A 13,642-nucleotide genomic window follows, 5' to 3' on the forward strand; every position below is an offset into this window, starting at 1 on the left:
ATCAGTTTGAGCTTTTAGTTCAAACGGTTCCATGACATGGTACCAGAGCCAGGGTGATCAAGTGGTCCAGGGTTCGATTCCTGGCAGCCCCATTTGTTGAGTTATTTGCAGGACATGGTAATATGGACCTGTGTTGTCACACTTCAAGCTCAAGTGTGCTTTCACGTGTGGGGTATGTCCACTATTAATATGGAGTGGACGGTTCCATGTCATTGTCAACTGTAATTATGTGCTCACATAAAGTCAAGTTTTATGAAATCTGAAATATTATTTTTATGTTAACTTATATAGACTTTCTTTAATACTTTAAAGATATATTTGTACCTCATCATCAATTAAATATAACCTTAAATATGAAATCCTAATAGTTGGGCAAGAACATGTTGAGTTAAGTAGATGCGACTTTTGAACCTTGTTTAATTTAAGAAGCAACCTTCTTTGATAAATAATTAGATTAAAAAATTAAAATTGGTGATGAATTCTTTATTATAATGTAATTAATTAAGCTCCATCTATATCTATAAATGGCACCTCTTGTTTTCAAATAATTTCTCCATATTAATTCCCAATTGCAAAATCCAATTTTATTGATTGATTGAAAATGGGGATTTTGAATTTTGAAACAGAGATTGTGTGCAAACATCCACCATCTACAATGTTCAAAACTCTAATCTTCAATTTTACTGAACTTGTTACCAAAGCTATTCCTCAGGTTTACAAGAGCCTTGAAGTCCTTGGAGACGGAGGAGTTGGAACTATCCGGAAAGTCCACTTTGGAGAAGGTTTTTTTTTTCTTATCAAACTCATATTTACCTATTAACTTGCTTAAAGTGAATAATTGATTCGCACCTATTATCTCCTGGACTTTCTTAAAGTAATCTATTGACATACTTAAATTGCTTAAAATGTACACATTTCAACTTTTTCAGAACATCTTCTTACTCCGCCATAAGACCACTTTAAACAAGTTAAAAAGATAAATTGAAGATTTTAAAAGTATAGAAGAAAAATTGATTTATAGGATGCATATGCATTAAGCCAATTGTTTTTATTTACTAACTATTTTAATGAAATATCTCTCTTCGCAAATGGAGAAAATTTTAAATTTGTGTTTGTAAGTTTTTAAATCACATCATATTTAATAAAAACACAAGATTTATATATAAAAAAAAGCACTTGAAAAATTGAAGTTAAACGATAGTTTTAATGTGTTAAAGGGATAGTCTCTTTAAATCATGTTGTCATATCAGAATTTGCCAGGCCTAGTTGTTAAGATTTGAATTATTGATCATTTGTTTAGGGGTCTATTTGTTTTGGGGTTATAAGATGTTAATTAAAGGGAGGTTATTTTTCTAACCTTATTTGGAAATGAGTTTAAATGGAGGTGAGAGTTAAATGAAGGTTAAAAAACCTTGAAATAACCTAAATTTCAGTCCAACCAAATTGGTGAGATGTGGAGGTTCACTAAATAACCTCCCATCCCAATCCCTTAATAAACCTTGTGAAACCTTCATCCAAACAGATCCTAAGAGGTTACCTCTGATTCTACATCGAGAAGTCAATTGATATGAAAGCTTAATGTGATAGGTAAAATCCAAGTGTTAAGAAACGATAGTTAAAGCCTAATACTAATATTTATTATAATTCTGACACACACCCACACCTACACGCTCATATTGTCTCGACATCCATATCATCATGTGTTAAAATTTTACTTATAAATAGAATTGTCTGGATTCAAACCTCGATCAATTAATATATAAGAGGATGTACTACTATTTGAACCAAAAACTTAAATTAAATTAAATTAAATTAAATTAAATGGTAGTTCAAATCTAATAATAACTCTTATTATAAACTTGATACCAATAATATTTTTACGGTATACAATTATACCAATAATATTTCTACATCATGTGTTTTTGTTATGTATTAATTAACAATTAATTTTAAATAATTATATAATAATAATAATAATAAAAGTCAAACAAACATAGAAATGTTTTTTTTGAACCTACAAAAATAGAAATGTTAAAATTTGAATGTGTTGTATATGTTACTGTCCAAATTTGATTAAGTTGAATATTTATACTATAAATAGAAATTAGTTTTGCAGAGGAAACTGAGAGAGGAAATATGAATAAAGAAATAGAGAGAAATTCTCTTAATAAAAAAAGATCGTTATATATTGAGAGAAAAATAGAGAAATAATGTAGAGCGTTTTGGAAAACTATTTTGTTGTAGAATTTTTTTAAGAAATTTTTTTTTTTTGGGTTCGAGGTTCTATAATTTCTTTTGTAATTGTTTTTTTGTTGTTCCAATAATAAAATTTCTCTTCGTGCATAAATTGGTTTAACTATGTAAATATTAGTCTATAATTTCATTTCCGCATATCATGCTTATCTAATCAATATCCGATCCAATCCTAATTTCTAACAGTTTTTACATTATATACTAGTTAGTTCTTGTATTTTTAGAAATAATTATATAGTCTCTCAATTTTTGTTTGCGTCAACTTTTTAGTATTTTTTTTGAGCCAATGGTTAAATTTCACTAAATAAATTTAAAATACCAAAATTATCTTTTACTCTATGTTTTAATAATAAAATCTTTCTTTTAATTTTTTTTCTCTTTTTTTTTCTTCCTTTTCACTTAATCTTAATGTCTTCAATATTAACTAATCGATTTATCAATTTTTATATAATTATAAAACTTTAATTTAGTAGTGTAGAACTTATTCATTAAAAAATAAATAAAAAATATTTTAAATTTTTTCAAAATAGGAGTAGAACAATATAAAATTGTAAACGTGAGTTTTTTTTATTACCTATTCTATTCTTTTATGAAAATGAATAAAATATATGCTCTTTTGAAAAGAATATTAAAATTCGTAATAATATTTAATGTTTCTTTAAAGGTTTTATATTAAAGAATAAAGTGAAATCATTATATAATAAATATAATGATAAAATTTTATTAAGACTATTTTGATTAAATTTGAAAATTAATGATAATTTTTTCTTATTTATATAAGGGTAAATTTCAAATAAAATCCATATGGTTTCACTAATTTTCAGATAAAGGACTGTGATTTACTTTTTTTCAAAGTAAGGACTGAGGTTTTCAACTTTAGCAAAATAAGGACTTTTTCGATTGATACTATTAAAATCACCATTGACGACTTCAAAAATGACATATTTTAAGAACTACTAATATTCTAAGCAACTTTAATTCTTCAACTTTTTTATTTTGAGATTATTTAGATGATGTTTGGTAGAGAGAGAAAGTTAATGTTTAGAGAGAGAAAGTTCTAAAACAGATGATTTTCGAAAATCGAAAATGTAGTTCCATAGCAAATATGACATTAAACAACTTTAATTGTCACGTCCGTGTCCAAAATTTTCAAATTTTGATCAGTTGATATTAGATTATATAAAATCTCGAATTCATATTTTGAAATTTATACCCGAGATAACATCTTTGGTTATATATGATGCATTTTTGTAGTCGGAATAATAAATAAAGGTTCAATTTGGATACCGATTAGTAGTGACGTTTAGATAAAGGAACAGAAAATGATACACAATATAAATAATGAAAATTTAAGTATCGAAATTGTTAACGGTGCATGTAAATATCGTAATTAATTTACAATATGAGTTAAATTAATAATTGGAGGTATTTAGACTTATAAATAATGGAGACTTAGTATACATCAATATCAATATGAAATGAATTAATACTTCCTAAATAATGTTGGTATGAACCAATTCTAAAGTTTCATGGAAGTAAATAAAAAAAAATATAAAAACAAAACTAAGTGCATTTAGTTATGACCATCTGATACGAGGTGTGCCACGTGGAAAGTCAAGACTCTCTCCCTCGCTGGCCGTCTGACTTTAATTCAATCTGTGAATTCCGCTGCTCCCAACCACATCATGCAGGCTTGTCAGCTTCCGAATCTTGTGCTTAATGATCTTGATAAGATTAACCGAAGGTTCCTGTGGGGGGAAGCTGCGGAGGGAAGAAAGATCCACCTGGTGCCTTGGAGTGAGGTTTGTCAGCCCAAAGATTCAGGGGGTTTGGGCATTAGGAGAGCTAAGGATAATAATAAAGTTTTATTAATGAAACTCCTTTGGCGTATGTGGCAATGCCCCTCCTCTCTCTGGGTTCGCCTTCTTTGTGGTAAGTATCGAAAAGATAAGATCTTTGGGGGGCCGAAAGAGAGAGTTATCAATTGTTCCTTCCTCTAGAAAGGGCTTAGCGCCGTTTTTGCTGAGTTTTGCTCGGGGGTTGATCTGGATGTGGGTAATGGTAAGTCCATAAGCTTCTGGTTTGATACCTGGATTGGGGATAAACCTTTAGTGGATGTGTGCACTTCCCTCCCGCCTAGTGATATCCAAAACTGGAGGTTAACCGATGTGGTGGACTCTGAAGGGGATTGGGTTTGGCCTAAATTTGATTCTTTCTTTAGCCTTGAGACTCTCCTTAGAATTAGAGGAGTGAAGGTGAGTAATCAAGAGGAAGACATGGATAAGCATTGCTGGGCGCTGACTAACAATGGAGTCTATTCTTGCAAATCTGCCTTTGAAGCTTTTTCCCTTAACAGGACTGATAATCCCTCGGATATTTGGAAGACCATTTGGTCCCTTAAAATCCCCTACCGCATGAGGAGCTTCCTGTGGCTGGGCGTTAAAGACAGATTACTTACTAACTCAGATAGATACAAAAGGCATTTGGCGACCTTTGGAGCTTGCGGTAGATGTAGAGGCCATGTTGAATCGTTGTGCCACGCTCTTAGGGATTGCCCTAAGAGTGAAGAGGTTTGGAAGAAAATTCTCCCTCATCATACTTTCTCTTCCTTCATGTCCCATTCTGTGAATGACTGGTTCTCAGATGGTATTAGGGGAAAGTTATTGTCTTATATGGAGCATGGGGACATTTTCTTTGCCATTATCTGTCATCAAGTGTGGAAATGGAGGAACGAGGAGATTTTTGATAATAAAGCTGTGCTTTTGCCTAACTTAGCTGAGTTCTTCTTGAAGAAACTCTCCTCTATTATTGATAGTTTCAAAGGTGAGTCCCTTGCCAGATCTTCCCCGAGTAGTGATGTCCACCTCGTGAGCTGGAGCAGGCCGAGAGAGGGGGTTGTGAAGCTGAATACTGATGGTTCCTGCCTCAGTAATGGTAAGATTGCTGCCGGAGGTGTTCTTAGGGATGCGGGAGGCGCCTGGCTTTCTGGGTTTACCCAGAATTTGGGTTTGGGTTCTTCCTTCTCTGTGGAGCTCTGGGGCATTCTCTCTGGGATCCAGCTGGCGATTAGGCTGGGTGTTAAGAGGCTTTCTGTGGAGTCAGATAACTTGGAGGCCATCAATATGATTTTGGGTAGTCATGCCATGGGTCTTCATAGCCGCAACCTTATTAAAGCTATTAAGAGGCTTAGCCCCTCATTTGATATCCTTGAGTTCAGCCACATTTTCCGGGAGCAGAACCATGTTGCAGATCACTTGGCGGCGGCAGCCCATGAGGGGGTGTTAGGTGTTTCTACCCTTACCGTTCCCCTATCGCTCTTTCTCCTTTTCTTTTAGAGGATAGGATTGGAGTTAGCTTTCCTAGGCTAATCTCGGTGTAGTTAAAAAATGTTATGACCATCTGATGAGTTTGGGTAAACAAAAACCCTTGATTAAAGCTGATCACTCAAAACCTTATCATCTTGAGCATATACCTAAGTTTTAATTAACCAGCTTGGGCTTTTATTCATTTTCTTTTTGGCGGTGAAACAAATCCTATTAGCCGTCTCTCTCTTTCTCTCTCTCTCTTCCATATAATCCTTCCTTTTCTCTCTTTCTCGGTTCGAAAATAGAAAAGCTCCCATGGGTTTACTTATTTCGTTCTTATCCTCGATCACCGGAGAGACGAGCTCCCTATCTTTGTTTTCGGATAGTGGTTCGTATTCTATCTCTTCCAGTAAATCGCATTGTCGGTACGTTTCTGTGCATTGATTTCTGCTTTTACGAATTTTTGCTTATAGTTCCGTATGGATGTTGTTATTTTCTGGAATTTTTACCTGAGAGTGCAGGTCAGTGACTGTTCCGTTTGGGGTTCGGATCAAAATAGGAAGGAGGAAGATGACCTCCTATACGGGTTTGCTGAGTGTGGTTTTAACGATAGTATTTTCTCTAATTGGTTATGTTTGGTAGGAGGAGTCAACGGGTTCTGAATCTGATTTGTTCAGTAGAAAGAATCGTTTCAGAAGTAGACTTTGAGCGAGTTTTTAATTTGACTTTTCGGTAGCGATAGTCGTTTCAGATGTTTAAATCGGTTTGTTTGGTAAAAGACTCGTGTTAGACTTTGGGTTCATTTGTTGGTAAAAATGACTCGAGTAATCAAAATCGTCGGGTTTTGACTTATAGTTTGACTCGTTTGCCATTCGTTTTTAAGACTTACGAAAATCATCGGGTTTGTTCGGTAAAACGAGCAGTTTAGACTTAAATTTCTCTTTGTGTTAAAGAGATGTTTGGACTTGAATTGAATGGAATTAAGTTATGGAGATTCAAGTATATATGAAAAATAGGTTACTCTAAACTTGTTAGAACTACGTGGCTTTGATTCCCGATTTAAAGATTGCAAGATGACTCGGGATACGTAGGAAGCTTGATAGAATTATCGAGTCCAAGCCAAATAATTAAATAAACTTTGGATAGTACAAATAATTTTTATTCTCTTACTGGTAGACGTTCGTTATCCTCTTTACCGTTCATATCCGATGCCGTTTAGGGTTGGGTGTGACATTAATTCTTGAAAATTTTCATTTTCAGGTCGTTAAAGATGGTTTTAATAGCATTAATCCAAAAAGTCCTTGTTTTATTAAAAGTGCGAAACCTCAATCCTCGTTTTGACGAAAAGTAAATCACAGTTCTTTATCTGAAAATTAGTGAAACCATAGGGGTTTTATTTGAAATTTACCCTTTATATAATTAGGGTTAATTTAGTACTTTCATATACAAAATTTTATAATAACATGATGAGCTTACTAGTGTTAAAATCACAAGAATTTTCATAATTCTTTATCTTTTTATAAATATCTCTACGAATCTCCATCCGAACTATTAAATAGCTTCAAACTCAACAATTATCAAATTTGTCATATCGGTTGTCCATTTCGTGTTTATGCCTTGTTTTTGTTTGAAGGCTATTTTATGAATGTTATCATTTAGAAATAATGTTCCCCTGTGTCGGTTTTCGTATCTGTGTCATAATAACTAACAATTGTAAGCACTTATTATTTAGGTATACTATTGAAGTATATGGAGGAGAGGGTAGATTCCATAGACGAAGAGAATCTAACTTATTCCTCAACAATATTAGAAGGAGATGAGAAGGGAATTGAAAAAATAGTAAATGATTTTAAGTTTGAGGAATCCCCAGATGGAGGAACCATCATAAAAAAACAGAACCGTTACTATACTGTTGGTGATTATAAGCTTGATGAAGAAGAAATTAACAAAGTTAAACAAACATCTCTGGGATTATTCATAATACTTGAAGACTACATGTTGGCTAATCCAGATATTTGCCTCAATTAATTAATTGTTGATTTTCCATTTTAATGTTCTAATACGTTTGGTATGTTGTAATGTAATGTAATCAATGTTGTAATGTAATTAAATGTGTAATGTAATAGAATGGAATAATGATTGCATTATCATGTTTGGTTGGCAAATTTTATAAAATTGATAAAATGAAATTATCAGTACAATACGTATGTTTATATTAGTTAAATACAATTTCATGTTTTTTTTTTTCATTTTTCTCGTTTTTCGTATTTTCATGTTTTTTTCCATTTTCCGTTGTTTCCTCATTTTTGTTTTTTCCGTTTATTTCATTTTCGTATTTTTTCGTGTTTTTTCTCGTTTTATCATTTTCGTATTTTTCATATTTTTTTTCGTTTTCATGTTTTTTCGCCTTTTTCCTTTTTTTGCACTTTTTTCTCGTTTTCGGTTTTTTCACCTTTTGTATTTTTTCGGTTTTTATGTTTTCATGTTTTTTCCGTGTTTCACTATTAGTAAATAAAAATACAAGGACTAATAATGGGGATTCATACCTATTTTGTTCGTAATGTCCATTACATAAATTTGTGAAGAAAAATTGAATGATGTAATGATGATTCCATTACGACGAAAATGATATAATTAACCAAACATGGTAATAAGCCTCAATTGTAATGTGCATTTCATTACAACCCATTACAGCGTATCAAATAGGACCTAATTGTGTGATAAATAAGCCAAATTATGAGGAATCTGGCACAATAAAAGAGTTGATTTTATGGATTATGAAAGTTTGAAAGGTACTTGTATGTATTCATTGAATATGTTAATTATATATAGGATGGTTTAATTTACAAATAATTAGTTTTGAAATATTCTTTTGTTTTGTTTTGTTTTTTTTAAGGTTATGGGTTGTAAGAAAATGTTATTTATCTTTAACACATCCGAAATCATGTTTCAACAAGGCAGCCTTGATTTTTATCACCTTTATTCCTTTAATCTTCTTATGCTCGGCAAACATGTGTGGAAATTTATTATGAACCCTAATACCTTATCTAATAGATTTCTCAAACGCAAATATTTCCCTAGAGGGTAGCTTTTAACAACGTCTTTGGGTTCGAACAAGCCAAACTTGGAGAGGCATTTGGAATGGTATTCAGTCTTTAAAAGCCAAGTATTGTTGGTTTATTAGTTGAGATGACTCTATCATGGTTTGTGGTGACCATTGGCTCCATAGTCATATTTGACTAATTTTCTACCTCTAAGAGAATGCCTTTATCTTAAAAGTTTGGACATTGTCATTGTTGTACTGCTTGTGGTGTATTTAGTGAATATGCAACTCACCTCTTCATGGACTATCCGTTTGCTCTTAATTGTTGGAGCTTTGCCAACTTTCCAACGTTTAAAATGGTACAAAAATATTTCTAATATTGACAGTTAATGGTGAAAAAGTAGAGTTACCAACACGAGCAATAGAAAGTTTAGACCCATTACCAGTTTAAACTTCATTAGGACCAGAATATTGTAAGTGTAGATTGTGGTTTCCCAAGTCAGAGGTGAGATGATGAGTCGCACCGGAGACAGTGACCCAAGGTTGATTAACCGCAGAGCTAGTGGAAACATTGGATTGGGGTTGGAAATTATTATATTCGTTGAATCGAGGAGAAGAGCTGCTATAATTTACATAACCCAGACCTCTGCAATTATGGCAGGTGTTCCCGAGTATTGGATTGTCCAAACTGATTAGATTGGGTGAAGCTCGGATTGTAGGAATTGGACTGTGTAGCATTGTTTCCACAATTAGTATTGTATCGGCCTCCACAAGAGTACCTGCCTCGTTCTCTACCTCACTCGACTGACTGTCCATAATTGTTGCGGTTTTTATATAGAGTAGTGGGCGAAATAGGATATTTGGTCGTTGAGTAGGTAAAGGGATTCACAAAGACAAAACCAGTGTTTGAGGAAGCAGCCAAATTAGCTTTCAAAGCAGGAGCAATGGTAAGACTGGTAAGCTCCATCAATATGGTGGCTGAGGCAGTAGAGGTGGCGGCTGTGGAAACGGTGGACATGGTGGTTGGCAGCTGGAAAAATCTAGGGATTATAGGTTAGCTCTGATACCATAAAGATAGTAGGGCAACTTAAGTATTTCATTAATAAAGTAGTGTATATATGATAAGCATATTTGACTTAGTATTTAATTATTTGTTATTATCAGATTGTCCATATCTGATTTGATTCACTTCAGAATATTTTCAAATGTAATCAGTTGTAACCATATCTCTGTACAACTATAAGTATAGGTTTTCACAATCAATATACAATAAGTTGAGCAAATCGTTTTATGGTATCAGAGCCCTAGTGGTTTCAAAACTCTACAATTCTTTCTCTCTTTTTTTTTTCACGATTTGCTCATGGCCACCGCTGCAAACACCAGTGAAGCCTCATTCTCTTCTGTTTCAACAACTGTTCCTGGGGTTTCTTCCTCCATGAGCCATCCTTTCTCCTTAAAATTAACACCAACCAACTTTGTTCTATGGCAAACACAACTTCTACCCATGCTAAAAGGCCATGATTTGGCCGATCATATTGATCCTGAAGCAGTTATCCCTGCCAAGAAATTAATCAATGGAACTGATAACCCAGCGTTCAAACCCTGGGAACAGAAAGACCAACAAGTGCTTAGCACGATCATCTCGTCTCTTTCAATTGGTGTATTACCATAAGTCGTCGGAGCAAAAACGGCTTGTGCGGCATACCAAAAATTGGTAAATGCCTATTATGCTGGTTCTCGGTCCTAAATTAGGGATCTGAAATTTCGGTTACACAACCTCAAGCGAGAGAATGACAGTATCTCGGACTATCTTCAATCCGCTAAGCTAATTAATTAGCGATCAATTAGCAGCACTTCAACAACCAATTTCAGATGATGACCTTGTTGAAGCAGTGCTTGATGGACTCGGACCAATTTATCATCCTTTTGTTCGTGCCCTTGAAGCCCGATTGGCTTCTGTTTCTTATGATGATCTTGTTGGCTTGTTGCTCAGTGAAGAGCGCCAACTGTCAAAGGAAAATGTTACTGTCAATTTTTCCCCTTCTGTGAATTTTGCAAGTCACAATCTCAATCGAGGGAGAGGACGTGGCCGAGGTGGATTTTCCGGCCAATCTTCTGCCCGTCCTGCATACACACAATCAGCCCCATTAGATGTCAGTTCCTTGACGTGTCACAATTGCAAAGGCTACGAACATATATCTCGACAGTGTCCTTCACCAAAACTAAACCGCAACACTAGAAACAACATTAGACCTTCTTCTAATTTTGCTGCCGCATCCAATCCACCTGCACATGACTGGCTTGTTGATTCGGGTGCGACTCATCACTTAACTGCGGATTTAGGGAACCTCCATGTTTACTCAGAGTATGACGGCCCAGAACAAGTTGTTGTAGGAAATGGTAAATCTATTCCCATCTCTCACATTGGAACTTCTAAATTTCCTATTGCTAATACTTCATTGAAATTTACTGATGTTCTTCGTGTCCCTCAATCTGTTCACAATCTTTTGTCTATATCATCTCTGATAAACTCCAATCCTATTTCCATTGAATTTTTTGCTAACTATTTTGTTTTGAAGGATTTGGAGACGAAAAAGGAGATCCTTCGGGGCAAGCACAATAATGGACTCTACAGCTTGTCTCTTCCACCTCAAGTTCCTCACAAAGCTTAAGCATTTCATGTTTCTTTACCGTTATGGCATGCCAGACTAGGGCATGCAAATTTTTCGATTGTTAAACGCACTTTATCATTGAATAATCTTTCGTTCAATAATAATAATAAAGTCTCAGCTTTGTGTGAATATTGTTGTTTAAGTAAATCTCATCGTTTACCGTTTCCACAATCAAACTTTGTTGCTAATGGTGCATTAGATTTGGTATGTTCTGATGTTTGGGGCCCTGCCCCTGTTGCTTCTCTTGATAATTTTTGCTATTATGTATTGTTCTATGATCATTATAGCAAATTTTCATGGTTATACTTTGTCCGTTTCAAATCAGAAATTTACAGTGTCTTCGTTAAATTTAGAACTTTGGTTGAGAAATTCTTTAATCGTCCCATTAAAGCCTTTCAAAGTGATTGGGGGGTGAATATCAAGCCCTGACAGAATATTTAAGTTCCAATGGTATTGTCCAACGTGTCTCTTGTCCACATACACCTGAGCAAAATGGGTGTGCTGAGCGGAAACACATACATGTAGTAGAAACAGGATTATCTCTTTTACAACATTCTAAGTTACCACAAAAAATTTGTGTTGAAACACCTTTCCACATGATTTTGATTTGACAAAATTATTTATGTAGATGATAAAAATATTCTAACACATTAAGTTTAAATGTTTTGATTTATTCACACTAATGTGTTTGTTCAATGTTGAGTTAATTGATTTATAAGACATTAAGATAAAAAGCCTAAAGGCCCATAAGAGGAAGTCAAGCCCAAGTCAACAGATCAAGACCTCACGGCCCAGGAAGACAAAACGCAGTCGTATCAAGTAAAACTCCAGCCCAGCATGAAGAAGGATCGAGAAGCCTTCGACCAAATAGCTTCAAGATGAAGCTGCTGAGTTGAGCGACAAGGTAGTCAGGTCAGTGGCAGAACAGAACCAACTTAGAGACAAAGTATTTCTACTTTGAGTAAAGCTCAGAAGACGCAGTAAGCTGTCTGGAAGACTTTACTATAAATGTCGAAACATTCTGTTCATCTGACGAAAAGCTGTTGAGCACTGCCGTAGACAAAAGATACAAGAATCTCATTGGCCAACGACACTGAGCACATCCTGAGTGAAAGCGACAGGAAGCCGTTAGCCTCCAACGGTTATTTCGAAACTCGAAATCACAGGTGCTTGAAGTGTCACTATAAATAGGCCTTTCAAACGCTTCATTCGATGCAGATCTTCAATCAAGTCGAAACGCTGACCAAATTCATACTTGAAGTTCTGTGAGAAAAGCAAAGCAAATCTTACACCAATTCCAATCATTGTGTAAAAGTCTAGAGTGATTTCATTCATCTAAGGTGTCTTAGCAATTGTTGTTTAGGACAAACACTTATCATTTCTAGAAGAATAGAAAGGAGAAGCTGAGTACTCGGTTATAGTACTCAGCGGTAGTTATAGGAGTGGGTAGAGGAATAAAGGAAGGTACTTTTGTATACTCAGCTTCTGTTGTAAAAGGTTTCGTGCTCTACCTTTAAAGAGCTCAGTAGAGGATTCAAAAAGCTCGGAACGAGTTCCGGGGACTGGACGTAGGCGGAGAGGCCGAACCAGGATATGTCTGCTGAGTAACATATTTCTAACCTTTAAACTCCTTTATATATTGCTTGCTATAAAACTGACTAAGTAACGAACTCACGCTGAGTTGAGTGCACTAAGAAGCTGAGTTCAGGAATAGACTTAAGTGCTATCTCCTGACTCAAGGAAAGAAACAAACTTAGTCACCAGTTGACTAAGCTTGTGTCTTAAAACTACTTAGCGCCGCTGTGTAAACCTTTTCTTAAAGAAAGAAGTCAGCCTTAATGGACAAAATTTTAAATAGTTCCTATCCCCCCCTTTGGAACTAACCTTGTCACGTTATACGGGACCAACAAGTGGTATCAGAGCCTAAAAGCTCACTGAGCAAGATATAACTATCTTGAGCTGATCCCCACAATGGCTGAGAACAACACTCATTTCCTCCTAGGAAATCAGACAACTCAGATTCTTCCTGAGGGACTGTCCATTACTCGGCCTCCTCTGTTCTTCGGGTCTAACTACACCTTTTGGAAGAACAGAATGAAAAATTTCATTCAGGCAACAAATATGAGTGCATGGCTTTTGATAGCTCCCATTTATATAGTGTTTTTAGGATTAATTTAGATTATTTTAATTTGCTTTTAGTTAAGTTTATGTATTAATTTGATAGTTTTTAGTTAAATTACGTATTTTCCATTATTTATGGCGTTTTCTGTATTTTCAGGTGTTTTTAGGACTATTTGAGCATTCCCGAACCAGACCCGAGCCTTTTGGAGCAATTCCGGATAATTTAGGGACCGTCAGAGCACTTTTGG

At 34.8% G+C, this 13,642-nt stretch overlaps 1 protein-coding gene across 1 annotated transcript; it reads left to right on the top strand.

Moving 5' to 3' along the window:
• The first annotated feature begins 539 nt into the window (after positions 1 to 539).
• On the top strand, positions 540 to 7,756 carry LOC136216973 (major allergen Pru ar 1-like). Its single transcript, XM_066003522.1, has 2 exons — positions 540 to 782; positions 7,291 to 7,756. Exons 1-2 carry the CDS (start codon positions 602 to 604, stop codon positions 7,584 to 7,586), a joined length of 477 nt encoding a protein of 158 aa, XP_065859594.1. The 5' UTR covers positions 540 to 601; the 3' UTR covers positions 7,587 to 7,756.
• Positions 7,757 to 13,642: the final 5,886 nt, after the last annotated feature.

The sequence above is a fragment of the Euphorbia lathyris genome, chromosome 2, assembly GCF_963576675.1.
Source record: "Euphorbia lathyris chromosome 2, ddEupLath1.1, whole genome shotgun sequence".
Taxonomy (NCBI): Eukaryota; Viridiplantae; Streptophyta; class Magnoliopsida; order Malpighiales; family Euphorbiaceae; genus Euphorbia; species Euphorbia lathyris.

Excerpts from the sequence above, each read along its gene's own strand:
- LOC136216973 (XM_066003522.1), top strand. The coding sequence starts at position 602 with ATGGGGATTTTGAATTTTGAAACAGAGATTGTGTGCAAACATCCACCA. Across the intron at positions 783-7,290 it reads GAAAGTCCACTTTGGAGAAG|GTATACTATTGAAGTATATG; the intron begins GTTTTTTTTTTC and ends CTTATTATTTAG.